Genomic DNA, 27,997 nt, shown 5'->3' with positions numbered 1-27,997 from the left:
TACAAATAATACCGGGGGTGGAGGGGATCAGAGGGAACAGTGACAGTTGTGGCAGAAGACGTTTTGCTGCTTGGGTAGCTGGCTACAGCAGCATGGCATCTTCACTTCTGACCCAGCTCGCTGGCTGTCTCTGCCCTCTTCTCTCCTTTGACCCATTCCTTAAGTTATTTTAATACAAAATATTTTTAAAGTATTAATTTTTTTTTTGTTATGTTTAGGCCATTATTTCAATGTTTGAGCGTGTGAGTGCACTACGTGAAAGGGAGGTTGCCATGGTAATTTCTCATTATTGTTGAATAGAAAAATAATTACTCTGGCAAAATCCCCCGTAACCTGTCAGAGCATAAGTTAAAGATGCCTGGGGGCAGCCTTGCCTTCACCATCCCCTTTTTGCAAGAAAAAGGGGGTGATTTTATTATTATTCTTTTTTTTCATAACAACTGGATCCTTTTTAAGCTTGGCTAGGGGACACCTCATTTGGTTTTGTTCACCATTTGGCTGTGAGAGTAGTTGGGCCCACCTGTGACAAGGGTGGAGCAGAGAATTAATCAGCAGAGCGTATCCAAGCTTGACAGAGGATTTATATATTCTATTAAGGTTTGGGGGTTTTTTTGTGGGTGGGGGCGGGGTGTTGCATTTTCTGTTTCTCCTTCTTTCTGACATGAAATATGCAAAAGCGTAAGATAAAGTCCTTGGACAGTATTCAAACTGTGACAGAGTCTGGATATTTCATCTATGCAGGGAGGGAATCCACAGCAATTCCGTCTCCACATTTTCCTTGCCTTCAGACTTCTTGGAAGCAAGAGTGAGTGCAAATATGTGTGGTTTTGAGGTGAGGCCCTGCACTTTCCCTGCTCTTCTCTGTCTTTCCCGTGTGCATTTGCATCCCAACTATGTGATGCTCCCCTTTTGCCTCCTGTGTCGTTGGATGCTGCACGAGTGGCTCCAGTGATACTCAACTACTGAGTTAACAAGTGCTGCGAATGTGGTATGTGACATTGCTTAAACCCTTCCCTCCCCTCTTCCTTCCCTATGATAAGTATGTCTGAAAGATCCCAGTTAAATGATACTGCAGCCTCTCTTTTGGCAAATGGCAGAGTGGTAGCTCATAATTACTTGTTGGACAATACACTCTTGTATGGGCTTATAATGTCACCCACCAGGCTGTCCCGAGTGAAGGGCTAGTGCAGAGAGGTGTGTTGCTAGAAGCTGGATTCTGGGCTTCTGTTGGACACCTGTATATATATATATATATATCTCCTGTACTTATCATTGTGGCTACACAATGTGTCAATGCAGCGGTATTTGCATGTGGAAACACTCATCAGGTTTACACCCACAAAGAGGAAAGAGCAGCAGCTCTCTGTGACAACAGATTTCTAAGTTGTGGGGACAGTTTTGATACCTCTTTGTGTGACTGAAATTTGAGCAGGTACCTCCTGCCACGGCCGGGTGGTGAATTACAGGCTCTGACCCAGCCAAGAAGTCTCTTGAGGGTCTCTGGTAGGAGCTGGAATGCTAAAACCTCTCCTTACCATTTCTCCATTGGATGGTTGGCAAAAATCAAAGTGAAGTTTTGAGGCAGGAAAGATACCCTGCTCAGCAGTTTGGAGTGAAATCCAGTGGTAATGTCTTCAGGAAAAACAGGAGCAGATCTAAAAAACTAAAAAGATAGTTATTTCTCTACATGCGTACATATAACGAGTATGATAGATGCATGTTTCATCTTAAATGGGCGTTTTATCTCAGTGTTTTTTTCCTGTGAAGGTAACAAATGTTTTCTGGCTTAGTTACATATTGCTCAGGCATTAAGAGGTACTCAGTGCTCGCTACGCTGCATGAACCTGGCCTTGCACGCTGGGAAGGCAGCTGCCGTGAGTGGGATAGAGTGGCTCTGAGGAGCGCAACTGGGGCATCTTCAGAAGTGTATTTCCAGCTTTGTTGCTGATCCTGTGTGCCGCAAGTGATTTAAATCTCAGGGTCTCAAAGGAGCAGAAGAGACTGCACCAAACATTTCAAATCCGGCTATTAAATATATCCATAGCTTTTAAATGAAACGGTGGCTTCTGTTGTTGCCCGACTTCTGTGAAAACCCTTGCAAGCTGGACCACTTGCACAGGTGCTAGACATCAAGGTTTGGGTGCCTCTTGTTGACCACCCAGGTCTGAAAATGCCTGGTTCAGTTGTCAAAGCCAGCAGACCACCTGTACTGGTGTATAAGGATATGCTTTACATTGTACACTATATTAATAATTGCTATGTTCCAGCTATGTGTATTAGTGTAAGTCTAAGTATACACAGGTCAACTTAAAATATTGTTTTCACTTCATGTATCACATTGAAAAGTAAAGATTTCTCACAACAATTACATTTAAGTGACTAGCTGGTATTTAATTAACCTGCAGTAGCATTGTGTTTATATTAAATGCATTGGAGTGGAATGGCTATTATATTTAGTTTCTAAATAACTTTCTTGTCAACTCATGCTGATAATCAGGTTATGTAGCATTATAGAATTAAGGACTGAGTTTTTTTCATTATTGGAACCAAGCATTTGAGATACACAGCCCAGAAAAGGGGGGGAAAAGTCATAATCGCTTTATTTGCAACTGATTTATAAAACCATTTTTAACATTTGAAGAAGAACATGTATTTATGAGAATGAAAGTTTTTACATATTTAGTGTGCTCAATAAAATGAAAGACAGTTTATTGTATAATAAACTAAACATTTAAGCTTTTTTCTTAAATTAGAACTAGAACTTTATCTAGGAAAATTAGTTTGAAATATCATATAGACATCTACACCCCAAAATCATAGGTGAAGAAGTGCAAACTATGTGTGATCCTGTCGAGTTTCTTTTACAAAGGATGAAAATACTTTCATTTTGCCTCCTGTTAAGTGAATGATCTGTTGCTTCCTAGGATAGTGACAACCTCTGGTGGGATGCCTTTGCAACTGAATTTTTTGAAGATGATGCAACCTTAACCCTTTCGTTTTGTTTGGAAGATGGACCAAAGCGATACAGTAAGAGATATATTTTTTTGTTCTAATTTTAAGCCTGAGTTTCCAAACACAGTTTACCTGTAAAAGACAGCTGCAACCATGGCAATGACACAGTCACTTGTTTGTAGTCAGTGACCATCAAGTTCTATTAAAGAATTGCATGGGTTGGGAATCTGTTTTTTTTGTGGAATTCCTCTGCATTTTATTACATGAAAATACATTTCCTAGTGGAGTAGGGCAAATAATACAATATAATCTTTGGAATTTTTTAATTAATTTGTTTTGGCTGCGCTTGCACTCTTTGTTAATTTGGTTTCCGCAAACATTTGAGCATTGAGTCTTGTGGGCAAAATTGTTCACAGAAAGGGAACTTTGTAGCAAATTTCAGTATTGTTGCTGGAACGGCTTCCAGATTTATACAGGGATCAGAAAAAAAATACCACAAGCTATATCCTTGCTGGTTTAGATAATCATTATTCCATCAGCTGCATGGGTCTATGCTGTTTGCACACATTAAGGACCTGCCCTGGATATTGTCTGAACAGCAGTGGAAGTCTAGAATACTCTCAGTCAAGCACTAAATGAAAGCTCGAATAAAAGTGAAGCAGTGAATAAATCTGATGGCATTGATATCCATTGCCCGCATACGCTGAGCAGGAAAAAGTGGTAAAATTCATCGAACAAATTGTTTGAAGTGAATAATTCACTCAGCTTTAGCACTAAGCAACAGATAGATAAGTAAACACTGAAAAACTGCATTGCCAATTGTTTCACTCCATTCAGAGTGACCCCTGCTTCACGGTGACAGCTTGTGCTCTCCGCTTAATGTTCTGAATCTTGCGAGGTGGTTCTTTTTTGTGAGATTGACTGATTGTCAGCGTATCGCTCACATACTTCTAATTCCTTTTATCAATTATCTCAGGTATTTATTTGACAAGTGTTACCTTCTCCTGGAGAAAAAATAACAGCTACTTTAAACGCACATTCTGGGATTAGTGTTGACAGAATTACAGTTTCTTGCCTTTCAAAGCAAGTGATAACTCTGTAAAGGTCCTCAAATTACAGCCTATAGCAACGTTGGTAACAGCTGATCTGTCCTGATTAGGTTGAGTCAACTTGTCAGATATCAGATTTGTTAGTTGTGTTATCAGTCCAGAAGGCACAGATACATCAGCAAAAAAGCAATTAATGTCCAGTTAGATCAGAGGGAGTTGCGTTTCTGGAAAACAGTGCTGCATATGAAAGAATTTGTCAAAGAGTAAAATATTCCTGTTGTCACAAATGCTTGATAATGGTTGTACTATCTGTAGCTGGGACAGTTTGGTACGGGGCAATACTGTGATTCTTAGCCTTGTTGCTGATAAGCATGATTGAAAGATCAAATTACTGTGGGCATGTTTTTAAAAGCCACTAGTACACAGGATTTTTCCTCTGGCTTTAACTTCTGACCTCGGCACAAACTGTTGTTGCTTTTGGTGTTGTTATTCTCAGCATCTGGAATTAAAGCTCAGCATATAGGGCTCTTTCTGTTCATTCACCCTTCCTTTCCTTTGTTAGTAAATATTTACGTATTTCTGAACTATGGTATTAATGATTCTTTCTGACATGAGCAGTATTCCTGTTTAGTGATACTCTAAAGTGCATGCTTGAGCTGTTCTGGCCTGGGACTTCCATTGCCATCTGAGCAGCCTTTGAGAGCAGCCTTGAGGGTGCCAGGTTGTCCAAGTCCCTGCTCGGGGACACCTCCAGCGTTGCCTGGGGAGGGTGCAGAATGGAGGCTGTGTGTTAGGAGCAACCCTCTCTTCCTACCAGGGAAGTTTGTGTCCAAAAACATGTCCAGGAGTTGAGAACAGAGCAGTCTTCTCCCCTTTGGGTGCAAACATCAGCAGAAAATCGCTTCTACCTGTAGCAGGTCCTCGCTGAGCACAGAGACCTGATTGAGGTCTCCGTTTTGCCCACCCTAGCTGCACGTGTGCCCCATTACGACTATGGAGGCTCTTGGCATCTCCCAAAGACCATAATGTCACCCACTACCTTTATTCCAAGTAACCGATGAAATCTCTGGCCAGTGGGCTGGGGCTTCTGTTAGATGAGCCAGAGTATGCGGAGTGGCGGCAGCACCACCCAGGGAGTTTTGGAAGAGATGAAACAAAAGTGCCTCGTCTCCATCCGCACTGTCCCCCAGTGAGACACCGCCTCCTCGCCCCGTGTTCACGCTCTTTAGTATGTAGTGGGCATTAAAAACATTGGAGCTGGCTGAGAGGGAAGAGAAAAGACAAATTGTTTGTTCTTACTCTTGTAGGCACAAACGGTAATGGAGGGGACCAAGATTAGGCCCTAGAAAAGAGAAATAGGCATCCGTTGAGAAGTCATTTATAGACTTGAAAGTGATGAAGGATGCCAACCTCTTGCCTTTGCTCCAGGATTCAGCTCAAAATTGCCTGCCTTTGTCTTGCTTCAGCCTGTGAGAGATTTGCTTAGGTCTCTGACATTGGTTGTGGCTGCCACCTCATTTTCTTTCCTTTGGGCAATTGTTTCCCTCTTTTGGGAACTAAAATATTCTCTTCTGAAGCAAACAACTTCCAGAAAAAATCTTGTGGTGGGGTGTGTGTGGGGAAGGACAAATAGTTTTTCCTTGTCCACGGCCACAATTCTTCTCTGGGTTATGGTGATTCCAAGCCCCTTTCCCTCCTTGTTCTCAGGGACTATCCGGATCTTGCCTTCAGCTGCCGGAGATGAGGAGGAGCACAGTGTTTTGCCTCAGGTTCCTTCTTCAAAGCCCCCAAGAGTCTTGTGGGAGGCTGCTGGGAACTTGCATATTCTCTTCTGCTCTTCTCTAACCTTGACTGCAGTCCCCAAACTCCTCTGGGGGCTTCTTTTCCCTGCTTGCTTTAAAGTTTCCCTTGCCATGGGAAAAGTTTCCTATCGCAGCCTTTTTCTCAGCTGGCTCTGTCTGCCCTCTGCTCTTACCTGGACAGCCCAGTCCCACAGGCAATCCAAATGTTCAGAGCATGTGAATGAGGCCTGTAAATAATTGTTTGTGTAAGTGTTACAACATTTAAAAAAAATACTACTTTTACTTGCCTCCTGTTTCTTTTAAATTTTAATATACAGTTCTGTCCAAAAAACTGTAAGGGTTGTAAACTCACTTTTTTTTGTCTCAGAAAACTAAGCTGCTTATTTAATTTCATGGCCCCAAACTGAAGCTTTATGGAAAACACCAAATATTTTTAGGCCTGCCTTTCACATTATCCTGTTTTACAGCACACACCTCTCTATACCGAGGAAAGTGGTTTTCTTCCCTTTGCCGCTCTCACTGTTGGGTCTGCAAGGTTCCTCCTTGACTATCAGCTCTGAGATTCTTTAATTTGTAGCGAAAAATAGATATGGGCCAGAGTGGGGATTTTAAGTCACTGGGTTATGTTTACTTTACTCAGCATGAGACAGCATTATGTACCGATACTCAACCTAGTATTAAATGTGCCTGTATATCTGTATGGCACGGCATGTAAAGGTACTTACTTATGCCCTGGGAAGAGTAGAGGTCTGTTAGTTCAGTGATCCACTACTGCTAATTAATTTGATTGCCAGGTTTGTTAGACCTAGACCAGTTATCTTTGCAGAACATTACTCTGCCTCGGATAGATGTGCACTTGAAAGCCCAGCTCAACTTTCCATGCAGAGATTCTGTGTCAGACCTTAAATCGCTGCTGTGCCCATCTTTGCGGCTCTTTTTGTCTTTCTTCAGCATTTTATTTCTGGAGATGCGAGAATTTTACCTTCTGCAATTCTTCCTCCCCAGTACAGCATTCCAGAAAGAAGATACTATCTTCTTTCAAACATTCACTGAAAATGTATGTTTTTGTCCTGGTTGCTTATACCCCTCAGCTATTCTTTTGGTCTGCTATTATCTGTGAACCATACTCATGCTGTTAAATTCTATGTTGAAATTGAGTTTTAATGAGAAACACTACAGAAGTAAAGATATATTTTAACGTAACAAAGGTGTGTTTTCTCTAGTCTGGCTTTTTGGCTACAGTGAGACGGAGAGAAAGATCACACATTCCAGTGCCTAAAGACAGAGAAAGATTCCCAAAACCAAAGAGATGCTACCTGTTTTAAACTGCAGTGGATTATATTCAACAGAAACTTAAGAAGTAAACCCATGAAATTTATTTTAGAGTGAGAGCAAAAAGAAATTTGCTTTAATTTATTATGCCCTGATTTATTGGGTCAAAAAGTAAATAGGATTTAAACAAAATCAAAAAAAGAAAATATGCCTAATGGAGCAGATTTTTTTTCCTGGTTGTGGATAAAACATTCGTTTTGTGTTAAGAGCCTTCTCTCCTTGTAAAAGAGTAAATACTAGACTCTGATCCATTGTTGCCCAGGTTCTTTGTTTCTTAGAGACAAAATATTTCCCGAACAGATAAGAGAAACAAGTTTGATTGACAGCTCTTAGCAGAGTCTCATCAGCTGCTGTGCTGACAGCCTGGTGATGCGCACTGTGCTGATGTGGTAGGGACTGACAGGTGATTGACAGCCCAAGACTGTGGAGACAGGAAAGATGAAGCATGCTCAGTAAGAATAATGTGCAGTGTTTATGCAGCACTGCAGAGAATAGGAGCTAGAAAGTTAACTCTTTCAGAGCAAAGTGACAGTGTAACGCATAGTGGATGCAGTTGCCACTGTACAGAAAATTAGAGCTTGTCTACATTTCTGTTCACTAAATGCTTTCTGTTCATGGAGGAGCTGTATACTGTGAGGAGGCAAAAGCATGAGCTGTCACATTTGTAGCTGTAAAAAAAACTCATGTGTGGTAGGTGTGATGGAGTCCTCAAAATGGATTTATTTAAGCCTATAGATGTAGAATGTATTGAGAATTTCAGGCACTTTTTATGAGCTTCCATCACCCGATTTTATATGGCATTGCATAACGTTACACAGCAGAAATTTCAGAAGGAACCATTTGAGCTCTTTTGCTCTGTGTATTCCTAGAAAAATATAGTGATTTCACTTTTATTGTTGCTCTGAATCTGTAGCTGATAATTGAATATGCATTTTGTGTTAAAATTGCTACTGCAGTTTGTGTTTGGAATGTACAATATAAGTATACCATGCTTTGCGTTTTATGCACTTATTGATCATTTTTTTCTGTTTGGTGCGTGAACCCTTCTTGATTTTTCTTCATTTCTTGATTTTTTGATAACTGGAAAGTTAGAGGTAGAGTTTTCTGGGCAATAGTTTCAGAGTACAGTGAACTTTGGGCCAATTGGTAAAATCATCAGCTTTAAAGTGCTTACCTAAGTTTCTCTGTGTGCCTTTAGAATATATTGCATAGGTGTATCTGAGACTTTACTACAATTCATTTAGTGAATACACAATGAGTGAGCTGCAACAGATTCATTCTACCTTTGTCCCTGTTCATAACCTGTGCGATACAGGTAGCTTTACAGCCCTTTGTTGGATAACTTCTGCGGGGGTTAATGGTGGAAAGCTACGTCTGGTGGGCATTTCTTGCAAGCGGGGAACATAGTCTGGGAATAAACAGGGAAAGTTTGCCGCACATTACCCACTTGCTTAACTATTGTCAAAAAGATGATTTCGAAAGGCTAGCACACTACATTATCACCCCAGGTTTCTATAAAACTGTCGTCTGGCTTCTCTCACATAACTCTTACAGAGAAAATTAAATTTGCCAAGAGAAACAGATTGTAGTATTTCCAGGAACATGCTCTTTCTTTTTCCTTTTATTTTTTTCCCTGAGAAATCCCAGTCATTAAACATGATTTGAGCATTCAGGTACAACACAGTAAATTGGCCTAGCTTAGTAAGTGAAACAGATTATTCTGTGCAACTGCCTGGTCTTCATCTTTCTATACCACTCTTCTAGTTTTGTTTTTTTTCAAGGTTTCTTGGCAATACTTTTGAGTTTAGTTTCAGAACATAGATGAAAATTTTGTTAAAATCAGGTCTAACAGGTCCACAAGTGCCTGTGGATCACGACTAGCAACTCCACAGTTAATGATTTCTAATTGATAATTACTTCTTAAAATTGGTGTTTTAAGGCATTCTCAATCCATTTTACATATGCTCTATTAAAACTATATATTAATAGTTTTTAGTAAGAATATAAGCAATGCACTAGTAAGTCAAATGCATTACAGGTGTCTAAGTGTATTACACCTATGCACTTGTCTCTATCACCCAAACTTCTGTAAGCTCATCAAAGAATAAAATGAGATTTGTTTGACAAGACCTATTTTACATAAGCCCATGTTGACTGGCATTAATTACATCCCTTTCACTTCAATCTTCGTCAGTTAAATCCTGTATAATTTCTTCACTATTTTGTCTGGATTGATATCAAGCAAGTGTATTATGTTATACAGTTACCTGACTGTATAGTGTCCCTTCTTAAATATCAGCACAACAGTAGTGTTGTTTTGAATCCCCTCAGTAGTTCTTTTTTTTTTTTAATTATTGTTTTGTAACACCAGATATAAATGTGCAAAAGAAACTCTTAGAACTGCTAATTTTAAAACCTTTACTCCTAATAGATGCTATTTAAGATCCCTCTTAGCTGCTGATGGACTAGGAAGCACTTTTCATCTCAAGATCAACATTGTTTCCAAAAGTAGAACAAAAAAAGCTTTTCATTATTGATGTTAACAAATTTTCTGTTTTCAAATTAAATTAAGTTTTGAATAAAATTCAAGGTCTTTCTGATTTTCTCTAGCCCATACAGTCATGGATTTTTCACTGCCACCTTCAGCATCTCATTCTAATGTTTTACATTTCATAATGTGTTTCTACAGAATGCTTTCCCGTTTTTTTCTCTTTGCTTTTACATTCTATATTCATCGTAATTATCAGGGTTTTTTCCTTCTAATTATTGCCTTAATTTTTATACTAACTTTTTTGCCAAAGCTGTTTTCTTTCTCGCAGTATAGTTGTGGCTTTTGGATATCTTATCAAATCTGTTTAACAGATTCTTAATTTTCATGCATAGTTTTTATCTGTATTTTGTCCCAGTCAGTTGAGCTTTGGCGAATCCAGTATTTTGAAACACCAGCTGTGTCTCTCCTACTGATTGGGACTGCCTTTTCTTTGTCTATACTGAATGCATGTTTTGGGTGGCATTTGTACAGAAACATGTGGTCTGATTGGAGAGTATCCAGAGGAAAGCAAAAGTCTTGAAAATAAGACTTACTAAGAAAAAATAAAAGAACTTGAGTTGGTCAGTCTACAGAAGAAAAGACATGGGGAAAAGGAGAGGGGAAAATGGGACATAATAACAAGACCTGTCAAGGAAAGGCATGTGGTCTGTTTCCATATCCATGATGAGTAGGAGAAGAGATGCTAGCCTTAAATTGCATAGAAAAAGTACACTGAGGGGTTAGTTCCTACAAGTAAGAAAAAATGAGGTGCTGGAACAGGTTCCCTGGGGAGGCTGTGGAGCCTCTGTCAGCCAGGGGCTGTGTCTGACCTGCATCTCTGATTCCCTGGAGTCGCTGGTGCCAAAGGAAGGGCCAGCTTTCAGCCCCCTGTTCAGTTCAGTCTCGGCCATCATAACAAGTTCTGGAATGATTTTCTCATCTTGGATGCTAAACTTTTTGTGATTAAAAACATCCTACTATTTCTCATTTTTAGCAATATGAATAATGTTTTTCTAATACTGCTGGCTATGCAAGACTTCCCATGCGAATCTTTCACCAATTTCCTTCAGAACATGCATTTTTCTTTTTCTCCATATTACTGACAGTAGCTGAAGGAATAATTCCTTCTGATTCCTGATTTGTGATTAGCAGATCTGAATTAGACCTTCACCTCTGCCTGCTGCAGGCTTGTTAGTTAGCATAATATTCCTGTGCTTCTGAGTTACCAATACCTTTAAGATACAAAAGGGCTTCTTTGCTGTAAAGTGCCAGCCATGTGCAACATGTGTGTGCATGCACATATGTCCACACACAAACCTTGGTTAGGTACTCCATGGAAAGGTTTATCATGAAAACTGTCCTATGGACCTCTTTTTCAAATATCTTACAAATAAATACAAGATTTCAGATATCTTACAAATGGATATCTCAGATCTCTTCTGCTTGTTACTAAGAATGTTTTACAAATCAGTGTCAGAGACCCTATGTCTATAAAGCGGCACCTGGAAAGGAACTACTAAACTCCTAATGTGAATATTGCACAATTGTATATAGCCTCTGATTGCAATGGCACACTGAAATCCCAGTCAATCAGATTGATTCTGCTGCTGTATAAACAGATTAAGCGATAAGCCCTCTTTGGGAGAAATCATACTATAATAGGACATGATACATTATAGGAGTCTAGGGTCCATTCAGAGAGCAGGAGGAATAAAGGCAAAATTAACATGAGAGAATCACAGTGATTTATGGGCTTTTACCCTGCCCAATAAAAATAATCCCTTTGTTGTGGTTGGCTTTTGTTCACCCATTTGGTCCAAATTATGTAGTGTTCAGTTCTTTCTCTCTGCTGGAGACAATGTTAATAAAATGCTGGAAATCCATGCAAAATAATGGAAATCAATAGCTTTTTACACCAAAATGTTAAACAACTTTTCACTATTACAAACTCAGGGTAAATGACTTCTTTCTTTGCATAGTGTGGTGGCAGTTGTGAAGAACTGTGGTCTGTTTTACTGAATCACAGAATCGAAGAACAGTTTAGGTTGGAAGAGACCTTTAAAGGTCATCTAGTCCAACCCCCCTGCAATTGGCAGGGACATCTTCAATGAGATCAGGTTGCTCAGAGGCCCATCCAACCTGACCTCGAATGTTTCCCAGCATGGGGCATCTAACACCTCTCTGGGCAACCTGTTCCAGTGTTTCACCACCCTCATCGTAAAAAAATTTCTTCCTTATATCTAGTCTGAATCTACCCTCTTTTAGTTTAAAACCGTTACCCCTTGTCCTATCGCAACAGGCCCTGCTAAAAAGTTTGTCCCCATCTTTCTTATAAGCCCCCTGTAAGCACTGAAAGGCTGCAATAAGGTCTCCCTGCAGCCTTCTCTTCTCCAGGCTGAACAGCTCCAGCTCTCTCAGCTTGTCCTCATAGCAGAGGTGTTCCATCCCTCTGATCATTTTTGTGGCCTTCCTCTGGACCTGCTCCAACAGGTCCATGTCTTTCCTGGACTGAGGGCTCCAGAGCTGGACACAGTACTCCAGGCGGGGTCTCACCAGAGTGGAGTAGAGGGGCAGAATCACCTCCCTTGACCTGCTGGCCGCGCTTCTTTTGATGCAGCCCAGGATACGGTTGGCTTTCTGGGCTGTGAGTGCACATTGCTGGCTCATGTCCAGCTTTTCATCTGTCAGTACCCCCAAGTCCTTCTCAGCAGGGCTGCATACAATCCCTTCATCCCCCAGCCCGTATTGATACCAGGGGTTGCCCCGACCCAGGTGCAGGACCCTGCACTTGGCCTTGTTGAACCTCATGAGGTTCACATGGGCCTACTTCTTGAGCTTGTCCAGATCCCTCTGGATGGCATCCCGTCCCTCAGGCGCGTCAACCGCGCCACAGAGCTTGGTGTCATCTGCAAACTTGCTGAGGGTGCATTCAATCCCACTATGTCATTGATGAAGGTATTAAACAGTACTGGTCCCAGTATGGACCCCTGAGGGACACCACTTGTCACCAGTCTCCATCTGGACATCGAGCTCTTTAGCCACTACCCTCTGGATGCGACCATCCAACCAATTCCTCATCCACCGAACAGCCCATCCATCAAATCCATATCTCTCCAATTTAGAGAGAAGGATGTTGTGGGGGACCATGTCAAAGGCCTTATGTCATCCAGATAGATGACATCCATAGCTCTTCCCTTGTCCACTGATGTAGTTACTCCATCACAGAAGGCCAATAACTGGCAGACAGATCAGTGTTTGTCTTCACATGGCATCTGTACGTTAAATATAGATTGTTAAGTTTTTTTTAAAATTGAGAAATAAAAATGTTGCTGTACTAAGGTATTTTAAAATATTTTCGATATGAAATTGAAAATATTTGGTTGTTATTACTCAGCTTTTAAAATTATCAGATGATTTTTAAGATGGTCAGTTATGTTATGTTATGTTATGTTATGTTATGTTATGTTATGTTATGTTCTTGCAGAAAAATGTTCTAACATACTTAGAGAGTCCCCGTAAGAAACAAGACTCAGTCTGAATATTCATCCAAATCTAGAATTATATATATCTTTCCCTTAGTAGTCAGGAAATACTTTTCTTCTACGTTTTTCATTTTATTTCTTTTCTTTTGTTACACTTACGTTGTTTCTGTTTCAGAAGTGAAACACCCCACTCTATGAATGACTTAAGCAATACCATAAAAAACTGGAAACTTTGTGGCAGAGCATATTTTCATATTGTCATCTCATTTCTAGACCAAAGAGAGGCATTTAACTAAGTATAGTAGTTTTACCCACAGCCAGTATAAACTATAATACTTGGGAGCATATGGTTTGCCTGAAGGTATTAGAAACAAATTTCCTTTTATAGAGCACTGAATAACTAAACAGTGGACCGTCAGACTTTTTTCCTCCCTGTTTGAATCCTCAGGTGCAGGTGAATCAGAGTATCAGTCCTAATGGGTCTGGGAGCTTTATGTATCTTATAATAGCTTGATAAGAATTTGAAAATTCTCTCTTGTGCATATACACTTAACACTGCAGGAAGTGGTGGTGCAGACCTCACGGCTCTAGGACACTGGCAGGACAAGGCTTGTAGCTGCAGACAATCTTTTTTAAGTTCGGATAATAAAAAATTCACTGCGAAATATGACCTCTACCCACAAATTTAATCTCACAGACATGTATGCACACACAAATAGAACACAGTCAAATATGCAAACGTGCATCCTAGTATAGTGTTAGGTTTATTACACAAATGTACGTGTTTGTGTTTACTGTACAAATAAAACTTTCACATTGTATTTCAGTGATGCAGTAGTGCTGTTCCACATGATGCACCTTATTTTTAGGCACTAGGTATTTACTGTAGTGCAATATTCTTAAATGGCTTAGGAGAATACAATATGCAACATCACCAAAAATTATGGAATCTTTATAGAAATACATTTCAACTGGGTCAGCTGCAGCACCATGATTAGTAGAAATAGAGCCAAAAGCTGACTCTGGACACCGAGATACTGTTCCCAATTCCATATTGGAAGTTTCCTTGAATTAATATAGTAATGAATTTTTTTTTAAAGTCTGCTGTGTATGAGAAGGCTGAGATATTATACAGTGGCTATCGTTCTTTATCATATTGAATTCTGCACTCCAAATTATATTACCTTTAAAATGTTGCTGACATTTTGCTGTTCCACTATTCTGATCCATACAGGTTTTATACCATAGTATTTTAAGCTCATTCTGGTTCATATAGCAGTGTAAGCAGTACCTTGCATTTCTTGTTTCTTCTCTCCTTGTTTTCTCAGAGAAGTGGGTTCTGTGGAGTATTTGTTTAGGTTTTTTCAAGACAAACGCAGCCAATATATAGATACTATTAAAAGTTTACATCAGAGAGGACAGTTTATAGGAATATGTGTTGGATTTGGAACAGAATGATTGAGATTTGTGATATTCCTCTGGTTTTGTGGAGTTGAAGCCACTCTTCTACTGAAGTACTGGGAATGTCCTGTCTCCTGAGGACATTGTTCGGTGCCCAGCTCTGCCTGCACAGGAGGAAATGCTAATCCAGGTCCAGTATTCCAGAGCTGCTCTTTTTGAAGGATCTTGGCTCCAAGTCATTGAAAGTTGAGTGTTGCTGCCTTGATTTTATATTGTATGGGAAAGCCAAGAGAAGTAGCACAGGCTAGCTCTGATGCACTACACATAGCCTGGGCCACTGAGGAGATAGCGCTGCAGCATGTGGAGTTACCTGCAACCTTGTGGTTTCACTGTGTAGGTCTGTTTCATTGCTGTCACCCAGCCAAGACGTGTGGATCATCGTTCACTGGCTGAGAAAAGTTTATTGCTCAAGGGTGCCATCACATGCAGCTTAGCACTGGACAAGAGTCGAGGTGATGTCTCTTCCATACCTCTACTCCAGAATGAACTGCCCACTTGTAAGAGTGTTCCTTCAGCCAAAGGGGCTTGCGCCTTGACTACAGTGTCTTGAAAGTGCTATTCCTTCATTATCAGTGTTGCCTTTTTCATACCATTCAGCTTGAAACAGCTGCTTTTCATCTGTGACCTGGGCTAATCTTAGAAGTTTACCACTTTGGATACAGTGAAGGAGTGTGTGCAGAGAAGCACCAGTGGACAGCTCTCGGGTCAGCAGCAGCTTGGGAGTCCACATCATCTGTGCAGCTCACTGGGTGCCTGAAAGTAGATGTTGAGCATTTTGTTGTATCTTTTAAAAATCCATTACTGCTCTCATCTCCATTTGGCTATGAAAAAGACTTTGATATACAATTTTATCTAGTCCAGAAATATTAGAATACTGTGTAATTCAGTTTTATTTTTGTCTCTAATGTCTGGACCTGAATTAATAGGGCATTACTTTTCATCCTGATATCAAATTTCTTTCTTTCATTCAGATCCAAATTCCTTTGTAGTTCATGATTTAATTCACTAAAATGAGGTAAAATGAAACCCTGGTCCAGGGAGCATTAAACTAACATATTTTTGGTGGCACATGTGATAGCAGCAGCCTGCTGTATAACTGTTTGTGTTTCCCTCCCCTCTTTTAGTTGCTCAGAGACTTCAAAACTTTTTCACTCTCAAGAACCGATATTATCTGTATTTGTTCCTCCCTGCCCCACCCCCGCCCGCCACCCTTCAGCCTTAAGGAAAATCAGTTCATCCATTATTAAATGATGTTAGAGAGATTAAAAATACACTTTTCTTTTATAAAATAAAGTCCCTATGATTTTTTTAAAGCAATCCTGAACTCAAACTAGCTTGGTATTCCCTAACTGAGGATCAGTGCTTTCTTTTGTGGCAAATTAGCTTTGATTTGACAGCTATTTTTGTTTCAAGATTGTATGCACACCAGCTTTTCTGCTGAGGCTTGGCTCTTAGGGACAGTTGCACATGCATGGCTGGCTATGCATCAAATTCTGTAATCCAAAGGGATGCTCCAGGTCATGGTTATTTAAAAAAAAAAAAGAAAAGAAAAAAGTCCAGGCAAAGAGATGTTGAACTAGAACGCGGCCTTGCACCAAGAAAATGTTTATCAAGTTGGAAAACAAAAGAGTATCTGCCCTTTTGAGACTGTTTCTGTTCAATATTCTGCTTTTCTTCATCATGCATGCACAACTAAATTGATTGAACTGGTTAGTAGTTTTAGAATGAAAATGAAACAGAGGATATCTTATAGTGAGAGAAGGGTTTGACTTTGCTTCATAAAATGTGCACAACCTGTAAAGTGAATTTGTGTACAACTTGAGAACCGTATTACGGTAGGAATAAGGTGCTCGAGTAAATAGGAAGGAAAAGTCTGGACTACACATGCCAACTTGGTGATCCAGCATCTCCAACCACCTCCGGAAAGACAGAGTTTGTACTATTAGCACTCTCAGGGGCAGCTTGTTGATTTAAGGTTGTCTGTTGTGCTTGTAGCTGGTGGCTACACTGACATTAGTAAGTAGTGCAGTGCCGGAGGAGAGGATCTGAAGAGCAAAACAGCTGGTGTTGAGGACATGATGTCCACACCGAACATGTTTTGCAGAGGTTTACTTTGGACTAGGTCTAGTGAACTAAATGCCTGTTAATGGCTGGAGCACATTAGGTGCATTCCTGGAGTCCACCTGATTCCTCTCTTGTGAAGGGAATCCAGTTTGTGAGCTTGGAGGCCTCTCCACAGCGCAGACCAAAGCGGGGTGATTCGGCCACTGACTTCGGAAAAGCAGTCCTTAACTGAGCTAAAAAGTGATCGTGAATTTAGCTCTGGAGAAGGAACCCCTTTGTGATAACGCCATCATTAGGCATCCTGCCAGGTGCCATGTCTGGCATCCTGGGTAAAAAAGTTGGTTTCACTTAACTTTTGATATAATTTATAGCATAGAGGGAATAACCCTCTGCTCTTCTCCCTCGCTTCCAAAAAAAAGCACTTTAGTCCTGGAGGAGTCTATCCTACATCTCCAGCACTGGTCATGTTCCTGTGATAGTGCTCTTCTCTGGTCTGATGGCAATTCCGCTTCCCCAAACACTTGCTTGATTTTTTAATTCTAGAGATGTGGAGAAGGTAGACTATTCAGCATGCCGCCTCCCACCCTTTTCACTTTTTTTAGTGTTTGTGAGGTCTGCAGCCTTGCTCCTCAGCTATGTCCCTGCCCCTCCGGTGCTGCTGACCTCCCTCGGGGTAAGCCGGTGGCCAGGCTTGGCAGCAGCTGGGTTTCTCTGCTCCAGCCTCACTTCCCCCATGTTGGGACAAGCAGTTAGCCCCAGCTGACAGCCCTGGAGTGCTGTATGGAAACCCCACTGCTCAGGGAATGGGGTCATGTGTGTTCTTGGCATACTTTGAAAGCCAGTCTTACATCCCAAAATGCATTCTTCTGAAGTTTCTTTCCCCCCATCAGTTCTCTTTAATAATAACAAAGATAAAAGACCTATTTAGAATCTGATGGTGTGATTCTACACTGTAGAGCTCAGATATAATAAATATAACTTTAGCTGCTCCTAGCAATAACTTTTTCAAAAGAATGTAACCAATATGTCAGTAGAAATATTGCGGACTGCCATGACTTCAAATTAGTATTAATATACCTTGATACGTCTCTTGATTTTAGAAAGGTGCACACATATATCTAGATTGTAGTAAATTTGTATACTATTAAATTCATTTGTGCAAATATATGTGATCATGTAATTACAGTCTGCATTATTGCAATACAGATGAGCAGGGAAGCAGGATTAAGATTGTGCTGTCAGCTTCGATTTGAACATCCCCTGGCATCTGAGCACACTGCAATGCAACATTAGCTCTTGGTGAAGCTGTTGCTGCAGCTGCTAGAATTAGGATCAATGTCTGCTTCTCTTTGGCAAGTCACTGCTATCCTAAACCCAGGTATGTGGACTTGGTCATTCTGATCAGAGTGGTGGTCACCCACAGCACACAAAAGAAATATTAGGAATGCAAGTAATGTCCATGGGGAATGTTAGCTAGTACAGAAAATGGCAGTGTGGCTTTTCAGCAGAAGTGGTCAGTGAGAGCTGTGACACAAGTACACAGGGCAGAGCGTCCTCTGGACCTGACCACCTTTAGTGCGTCTTGCTACAAGAAAAAATGAAGTGTCCCGCGAGACAGTGAGCAAGGACCAGCTCTCTCCTTGCCTTTGTCATTACAGAACTGCTACTTCTGGAGAAGAAGGACTGATCCAGCATTTAGACCTCCTTCTAGAAAGGAGAAGAATGTCAGTATTTGATTTTTGCTTATTTGGCCAATGTATCATGAGGTAGTCATTCAATTCTGTTCGAGTTGAATGATTGTTTAAAGACATTTTAGTATCTACTGAAAGTGCTAGTTAATATGCAGAGACAATAAACAAAAAATATTATTTATAGAGAGCATGTTAAAGCCATTTTTAAGCAAGACTTTAATGAGATAATATTGGCATGTGAGAATTTTCTGGCTTGCACATCTTTCTAATTGAGTATTCCACTTCTGTCACTTCTTTTCTAAAGTAAGGGTTATTGCAATTGCACAGCATTTATAATTTGTCCTTATGAAACTGATATATCTACTCACCAGACCGTGACACATTTCTCTAGACCTGTTGATAAGATCTAAACCATACTTCTTCTGTGTGCTTTGAATTTGCAAGCAACAGTCAGCAGGATTGAAAGGGACAACTATGAGTCCTTTACCATGAAATTTTGAAACAGTTCTAAATTAGAGAAAAAGAGCTGGGAGCCTGGATCAGACAGCTGTGTTACGATAGCATGTACAGCTTTCCATGTACACATTACCATCCAATTTTCATTTTCACTGAGGAACATTATAGATATCTTTCGGCAAGCTTTCCATGTGCCTAGGTCTTTCTCTTTTCCTTATTTATACAATCATAGTTATACTCTGATTTTTGTCACTGTTTTACTTTATGAAAGATGCTATTTGACATGTCTAGCTAGCTTAGTTATAAAGGAAGGTAGCAACGAGAAAATAGCATCCTAATATACTCATTATATTCAAGTCCCAGTGCTTGGGAAAACAGTGCTTTTGGTTTAGACTCATATGCCTTACCTATGCAATGATGAGGCAAAGGGGCAAATACCAAAATTTTCAGAGGCAGAGAATGCTTACAGGCATTTTTACAAGTGTTCATGTAAACATCTCATTAATATATCCGTGACTGACATTATATACAGCCATTTGAGGAAAAGAAAAATTGCTATTAAAAACATCATGATATGTATTTAGAGTCTCACCATCATTTGTGAAACTTATTCATGAAACTTAAACTTTTGCTTTTTCATAAAATAATTATTAGTTTTCCCAGGTTTTTGGCACAAACGACTTGGTAAAATGTCATGCATATATAGCTTTCCTATTTGAAAAGCAGTCTAGGAAAGATAATATTTGATTGATTACATATGAGTAAACCTACTATTTCAGACAACGTAGCTGAACGTATTTTATGCAAAAATATTAAAATGTGTCGTTCTTCTAAAACAAACATAGGCCAAAACATCAGTAATTATAAGAGTCTTTATGCAGGTTCACAGCAGTACATCAGTTCTCTTTCATTTGATAATTACCTTGTTAAGCTAGTGTCCAGCTAGTTCTGTATCTTTTAAAGAAAAATAATCTGCTCATTAATTCATGGCAGAGCTCCAGCACTCTTCATCAAAATATTCGGCTGGAAATTTAACTGAGTTTTAGATTTTCTGGACTGAAGTAAGCAGCTCCTTCTCAGATTCCCTCTGGATCATTTGCCACTCTCTTTTTGCATTTCTTATCTCTACTATTATACTTCAAATTGTGCTGTACTCAGTTGCCTGTGTTTGGATGAGTTCTGCCCAGTGCTACATAAACGGCAAGGACTCCCTGTCTCGGTACAAACCAAAGAGCATGTGGGGTTTTTTTGCCTGTCCATTTCCCCTCTAACGTTGCTTGTTAAAATTAAAAGAAGAACAATATATACCACATTTTTAACTCCTCACGTATTTTTCAGACTAGAGAGACGTGGTTCATGTTGCAGGGATGGCAGATAACACAAGAATCCTTTAAGAAAACATGTAAAAGTTTCCTTGGATGATGTGAGAATGGCTACAAATCCTGAAAGGGAAGTTTCTTCCGTGCTTTGGTATTTCAGATGTGGCTCAGACTTGTTTGGTGGGATTGCTGAGAGCTGTTGACAGACTTAGATCAGTGCAAACCTTTCTTAAAGTTACATTTTCTTCTTTTTCTTCCTCCAGAAGAAACCTAACTTCCTGTTTCACATCATGGGTGCCTTGTACTCGCTGAGAATAGCAACAACCAGGTTCATCCTGTTGCTGAACTAGCTTAAATACAGACATCTATAAAGACAGCAATAATGAATCTCCGCTAATATCCTCTTTATTCTTACGGAGCTTTTGTATAGATTCCTTTGCTGTCACTGAAGATCCTTTTATGATTTCTGTAATGTATTTCTCTTCCAAAACAGCAGAGAAGCTTTCATCTGTCTGCCATCATTACTGTTTACAATTGCAGTGGCACTAAAGATGATCTTCCTCAAGTTTCCAATCCACAGTATTTTCTCAGGCGCTTCAAAACTGCCAGAAGTTATTTCAGGGATAATACATTTAATATAGACTATTAAATCTGATGCCTTGAATTCCTCAAGACATGTCAGGAGTGACTCAAGCTCTTATTTGTTTTCCCACGGACCACATGAGAGCATCCTTTTATTTGAAATCAACCCAATTTTACCCATTGCCAAAAGTGCAATGAAAGTTAGTTCAGGATGGCTGAAAGGTCATAAGATGCTTTGCTAAAGGTATATTTCATTCGAGTTCTCCACCCAGTGCTCTAGACATGTTGCAGAGTACGAAAGTCCTATTTTCTACTTAAAGAAAAAAAAAAAACGGCATGGGGCGGGGGGTGGGTGGTGGCAGCTGCTCCCTGCCTCTTGGTAGGAAGAACCAGCTGTTTGTCCTGTTCAGGAACATTTACAGGCATGCATTGAGCCTCTCTTTCCCTCACCATGTACTTTTATGCTTGTAGTTCCAAGGATCCCTGAAATGCTTTGGAAATACCACTTTACTGATTCATCCCACCCAGCTGAGCCATCTGTTAGAAGGTATCTGGATTTGTCTGGTTTTGGGTTTTGGGATCTTTTTTCTAATTTTGTTCAAAGTAAGAAATCTTGTCCAAGATTCAGTCCGGACCTTCCTTCCCCGTTCAAATAGCAATGCGTTGCTATGCAGAATTCTACTGAAGACCACCTGCCTTTTGTTTGAAGTTTGGTCAGACTGTGCTATTTCAAGTTTAGTGGGACACGGGCGTTCATCCGTGCTATGTCTCTGTAGACAGAAAAGTGTCTTTTGGAATTAGAAGGATGCCACACTTCAGAATCTCAGAAAGTGTCATGGTCTACAAATTTGACACAGTTGGGAACGGTCTTCCTATTCTCGTTTCTGCAGTATTTGGAGATCTGAGCTCCTCCAAGCTTCCTATTACCTGCCACTTCATCCCTTCATCTCCAGTGCATGAAAAGAGTCAGCGGGGGCCCTACCACAGGAGCAAATTCTACTTCTAGCTGGAGATAGAGGGTTACTGCTGGGGCTGGCCAGGGAAACGGGACCTGAGACCCTGAGGGGCACTTGGTACGGGGGAGAGTGAAGGACTGTAAGAGTTTGTAGTGTCTGCCGGTGCGGTAAACACTGGAGGAGGAGGTAGGAGAAGAACAGATCCCAAATATTTATTTTGTGTGTTCATTTCTAAGATGTACTTGATGCTCGTGCAGGGAAACCTAGCACCTGAAAAACACAGTGATCCTCCCCAGACTGTTGTGGGGTTTTTTAAGTAAACATCAAGATGAATTTTTTCCTTAATATCATTCTTGAGTGTTCTGAGGTCTTATCTCTTGTGAAAGGCAACACAGTGAGCTGGAAAAGTAGTGTTCTAAAAATTCTGAAAATAATGAGTCCAAGATGAATTGTCTTTTGCTAGTTATATATATATATATATGCTACGAAGAAAACACAAATCCTCTGAGTTATAATTCCTGACCTTTCACTACAAAATCAGATTTTTTTCTTTAGACCACCCTTCCTAAAGCTTTGGACAAGATGCTGCCTAGTTAAAAAATTATTTCTGTAGTTAACCTCTTCTTTTACTATTATTTATTTCACTTATTTTTCTGCTGTTGCCACCTTTGCCGCATTTTGCCTCATTTTGGGGAGAAGGAACTGAAATAGCATGGGAATCGCTGTTTTCACAGGATCCGGAAAATTGCCAAATACCGTGCTAAGTTACTTAGCATTCTAAGAGATCCAATCTGATTTTAAGATCAGAGTCAATGAGGTCTAGCTATGTAACCAAAAGTTTGAAAGCCTGCATGATCTAAACTGGACCTCTTGTGAATTGTATATCACCATAAAACGCAAAGCAGATATTTTTCTTTTGCTGTAAGTGTTGCTTGAGGTCTGAGAAGAATTCACGGAACTTGCACAGGAAAAAATCTCTCTTCCACATTGGCATCATTAATCCTGCATTTTCTACAGCAAAATACAAATTAATTTTATGTAGCGCGGAGCTAAAAATCAAAGGCAATAAAACCTTGCAGGTTACTTCTAATCTTCTACGGTGTGTCTGACTGCATCAATGGAGAAAAGACAGTTTCCATTTCAGCACACAGTCTTTTTCAGCTTTTTATCATATAACCTCTTGTTTTTATGAGGAAAATTACCATGGTCTCATTTATTTTGTCTCTGCCACTCTTATCATCCCGGAGGTGAAAAATTCTGTACCCAGCGATTCCTGTACAGTAGCTGTTCTGAGAATTTGTGCTTTTGCATACTTCTTTAGTGAGATTTTTCTTCTTTAATTCATAACCAAAAGCTACTGTAGATAATACTGTGCAAACAATGTATTTTATGCACTAAATAAAGCTGCTGCCTTCTGCTATGATTTGTGACTGAAGTTACACCTCAACAAGTGGAGAAGGTCTAAGGGATGCAGCTAGCAAAGGATCAAAAACGTGTCTACTCAGATTGTGACAGTTAATTCAGGTAAGATTTGTTCTGTTGGACAAGGTCAGATACCTTCTTTGATCGCCTGTCCTAAACCCTGCCACACATGGGAGGTGGGTATCTGACAGGTCAAACTGCCTTTCCACGTGCACAGGTCCAGGGAGCTCCCAGGCTCATCAGAGAGTTGGTTTCTGTACAAGTCAACTGTAAAGACTTTCTAGTTGACCCTCTTGCAAACGGAAGTCCATCCACATCTTAGATGGAATTAGATGGTGTGAATTTTGGTCCTCATGTTTGCAATAAAGAGTTTGTCTTTACTTGCAACGCCAGTCCTACTTAACATTTGTTCTGTTTCTTGTATCTGTGTTCCTTATTACAGAAGCAGAGCTTTAGTGTTAGACTGTGAGGATGATGAACATGGACAAGAGCTTTCAACAACAGGGTCTTGGATTATGTTCTAGAACATATATTTAAGGCCTTAAAAAATCACCCTCATTTTCAAAATTCCAAAACACCTAATTTTCCACAAAGTCAATGAAAGTTACTTGCATGGGTGAGGGGAGGATTGTCATAGGCACACAGAGGAGATAAATGCCACATGCACGTGACAAGCCAGTGTGAGGTTAGGTGGCTGACACCACTAGTGCAGTTGAAAATGCAGACCTGAATATCAAGGCACATCTTAAGAACAAATCTGTGCCATGGCAAAAGCTTGTCATGCAAATAGCCAGCATTTTCACCCGTTAAGTTTTTAGCAGCCAGGATACCTCTTGTCTCTATTTCTAAGTTTCTTATAGGTGAGAAAGCCTCTTAGAGGCAGAAGATAAATGCTGGTGTCTCTCTCCATTATTAAATGTCTGATAGAAAAGGACAGTGGTTGTTCAATCACATGGCAGTTGTGCATTGGATTTGTGAGGCTAAACTGTTAGCGATTCATAGCTGTCTCATTTTGGATAGGAGAGGTAACCTGTTAGGTCCTTGTGAAAGACTGAGCCTCTTCCATACCACTTCTTCATTTATATCTTGTTGGGTAGTAGTGACAGTCTGTGTAGACTGCATGATCTTGTCTATGTCTATCATTTGCCTTGTAACTGTTAGGTATCCATGTAAATATATGGCTAAGGAAATATAATTGAATGAATTATACAATAATTTTATTAGCTGACACAAAAATAATCTTTTACACTTTTTTCCCTTAGAGAAATACCATGACATTTGTGTAGATGTGAATTAAAAATGCCATATAGATAGAGCCTGGACTTCTGAACTCTGTTGAAAATGGAATATATATAGCTGTCAAAAACAGTAACAAAGAACTAGGCAGTGAGGAGGCAGATCTGTCATTCAGACTGATTGGGCTTACATACATTCACCACTTTCTGTATCTTGCACTATGCAGTATTTGATGGTCCAGACGGCTTTTATCAACTGTTCAACTGACAGAAGTCCATTGAAAATTGCCCTAACGGTGTGTGAATTACCTTGCTATGATTCCTCAGGCACCCGAGGGCGGCTGTTAAAGGCTGAATCTGATTCACCTCTGTGCTCATGTCAGACTAAGGAGGTGTTACTTCTGTTTTTATTCGTTTTATCTGATTATTCATTTAACAGAAATTGCCAAATAAAAAACCCTGACAACTTCTTTTAGCTAAAAGAGAGGAGAATTTGCAGTGTTTACTCCTTCCCTAATGTCAGTTTTGTTTCCATTCCTTTAAAATACATATCCATGTTCAATTAAGTTTAGTTTTCTCAAACAGCTAGTTGTCTGTGCTGCTTCTGAAGCAAGCCAGGCTTGAGTCTTTGCTTTATGAATTCTAATGTCCAAAAAAAGACAAAAAGGATCAGAGAAAATTAAAATGAAAGAACCTTATTTACAGGAGAAGGTTCTATAGATATAAATGGCTTCAATCGAGTAGATTTTATTTTGATATTTCATAATTCCCAAACTTCTGTGGCTACTTCTAAAGTGCTGTTCCTGCTGTTTACCAGCACTTAAAAATTTACAAAGAGCAAAGACTTTTTGCATTAGTAGATTCATCTCCGTTTCTTCGCCCTTTCCTGTTTTCAAGATCAGCCACTGCCTGGCAGGGAGCATGCTGTTATCTCACCCCGCTCCCTACTATGTGGACTGCGTACTGCCTTCATGTAAAAGCTGAGGCTCTTAATACACGGTTGAATGGATAGAAACTACGTAGCATAGTGCATGTGGTGTGTTACATAAGTTAAAAATCACACACGACATGAAATGCACACCGTGTTTGACACAGGAACCACAGCTATGAATGTAAGGCCCACTGTGCTCAAGCCTACATTGAAGAAGCACCTTTTTCATTCTGCAGCAGTCAGAAATCTGTGTATTAAGTGCTGTATTTCTGTTCCTTATTCTTTGCCTGTGTATGTGTATATTTTCAGGAGTCTAAACTCATAACTCATGTCTGCAGTTTTATTTATAAAGCAAAGTCTTTGAATGGACAAAATTTTAATGTGCACAACGTGAAGAGGGACACTTAAACCTCGCAGCACTGCTTAAGCTGTAAGTCAAACTTTCTAGTCTTTGTCTTAAGTCTGTAACAAATCAGGCTGAAATCAGGGAATGCAATGGCTGATAATTTACTCTTTTGAGAGGAATTTCATCCTATGGGGAAACGTTCCCATTTAAAAGACTGAATTCTAGGAGGTGGGACCTGAATCTGATCTCACGTTCGTTTCCCAGTGCTGTCACTCATTGGCTTGGGGCAAGTTGCAAGACTAGATTTACACCTGTGTGAAATGATTATTAGTCCTTTCATGCCTGAATCTAAGCTTGATTGTCTAGAGTGGATTTAGACATATCATTTGGATATGTCTCAATTAGAGAATAAAAATTGTTTTGTTTTCCTGGCACAATTGGCAAGGAACTGGAACTGGATGGAGAGCATCTCAGTCGATACCTCGAATCCCAAACAAATGCCAGTGCCTGCTAGGAGAGCTCAGGCATAAGTTTAGCATCTGTGACCACTTCTCCTGTTCTGGGTCACACACGGGGCCTTGGGTTATCTACAAAGAAATGGCAAAAGCATCCACATGCTATCAAACCAGGTACTGTAGTTCATTTTGTGAAGGTCTCTGAAATAGATTATGTGAGTGCAAATATTTGTCAGAACTGGTCTTGGCTATGCACTGATTTTAAACAATTGGATAACTGTCGTACTGTTTCCCTAGGTGCTAAAAATCAATGATAATGCCAGACTACTTCGTTCATTGTTATTTTAGAAAATCCCTAATCAAAACAAGTATAAGTGCTGATGTGTGCTCAGTGGTGGAGTTTTGTGTGTTCCTTGGAAAGATGATATTCCCTGGAGAGAGAGGAAAGGATTAGAAATGATAACCACTTTTTAAATACATCAGCTTGCTCATGTGTGTGTAGTTTTTTATCAGCTTTACAGCAAAAGCTTCATTTGATTTGTGCAGGGATGTGGATAATAAGGAGAGAGGCCAGCAAGCTGGTTTTTATAGTCTGTTTGTAGCTTAAACAAAGATCTGGGATTTTGCGGATAAAGACCAACTGAAATACAGCAGATTATGCAGCTTTGTGGTTTTTTTTTCAAAGATTTGTTAATTTTTCACCCACACAGCCTGATTTTCATGTGTCCACTCCACATGAAAACAGGGAGTTTTAAAACAGAATTTGTGGCAGAACTTCAACAAATCCTGCTCCTTGACTGTGGCTGATTCTTTGTATTCAGGAATGTGCTACGCTTAGGCATTGCTGCATTTGTGAGAAACGGGGTTTGAACTTAGACCACCGTGATATTGGCAGGCACAGTTCTCACTGCTGAAATGCCACTGTTCTGGATAAAATCCTTGAAGTCAAACAAGGTGGAGCAAGCTGCCATCTTCACTGGAGGGTGAATATAAGTCAGTGGCATGGCTCCAGTTTTTCTGTGACACAGTTAGAAAGCTTGATGGAAACTCTACTCTATTGCCTCCTGTACAGAAGTGAAACACACAGCCCTGCCAACAGATTTCTCAGTGCAGGCAGAAGTAGTATTTTCCCTTATTTCATTTAATTTCTTGTGAGCATTGTATACTTTATGCTTAAGTTAGGATCACACGAATGCAAAGTGGCTCTTCTTCGAGAGCTAAGTGAGAATTGCTGTTAAAAGTCCAGTGCTGCAGCTCCTGCACAGACTCTGCAGTTCACAGCTTGCTTTCTTGCAGAGCTGAACAAGATGCCTTCACAACAGAGCTGGGAGCCTCCTGCATTGGACGTTAACTGGAAGTGCAAAGAACCAGATAAATAAAAAGCATCACGGAGATGCTCTGTGTGAAAGTATTGGCATTATTTTTAAATGCATAGCAGAAAGACAGGCAAGCTCAAGGCAGAGCGGCAGGACAACACCACATCATTTTAGCAGTACTGCTCGTTTTCTTATGAAATTTTTTTGTCCAGTGTTGGAAGAAATGGATGTTTTTAAAATCAATTTTTAGCTTGGTCTAGAATTTAGCTTCTTTCAGAACCTGAGATAGAGATGTTGGTCACATTTATTTTTAAATTCCAAAGGAAACAAATATAGGAATAAAATCATGTTTCCCTGCAGCACTTGGAAAGCAACTACTATTTCATCCACCAGGTACATGACCACCTGGAAATTCAGTTGACTAAAAATTGACTAAACAAAGCTGAATCTGCAGGGAATATTTCCATTGCAGAGAAAGCTGCAAGGAGTAACTCAGCAGCATTCTTGCAGGCAGTGTGATATAGTGGCAGAGCTGTGGCACAGCTCTGGGGGGAGCATGAGGAGACATGAGTCTCAACTCTTGTAATTTGTAAAACAAGTAAAGCAATGCTTTTGA

At 40.1% G+C, this 27,997-nt stretch overlaps 1 protein-coding gene across 9 annotated transcripts in view; it reads left to right on the top strand.

Moving 5' to 3' along the window:
* Positions 1 to 27,997, top strand: part of LDB2 (LIM domain binding 2) — a 225,160-nt gene that overhangs the window by 74,366 nt on the left and 122,797 nt on the right. For all 9 annotated transcript variants that reach the window (XM_087737395.1, XM_087737394.1, XM_087737396.1 and 6 more), the window contains one exon: positions 2,925 to 3,027. In XM_087737395.1, the coding sequence (XP_087593521.1) occupies positions 2,925 to 3,027 (103 nt within the window). The remainder of the gene's footprint in view (positions 1 to 2,924; positions 3,028 to 27,997) is intronic.

The sequence above is a fragment of the Nipponia nippon genome, unplaced genomic scaffold (assembly GCF_047370975.1).
Source record: "Nipponia nippon isolate SJK-2023a ecotype South Korea unplaced genomic scaffold, ASM4737097v1 scaffold_6, whole genome shotgun sequence".
Lineage (NCBI taxonomy): Eukaryota > Metazoa > Chordata > Aves > Pelecaniformes > Threskiornithidae > Nipponia > Nipponia nippon.
The sequence above is the reverse complement of the archived record's forward strand: the minus strand, read 5'-3'. Positions and strand labels throughout refer to the sequence as shown.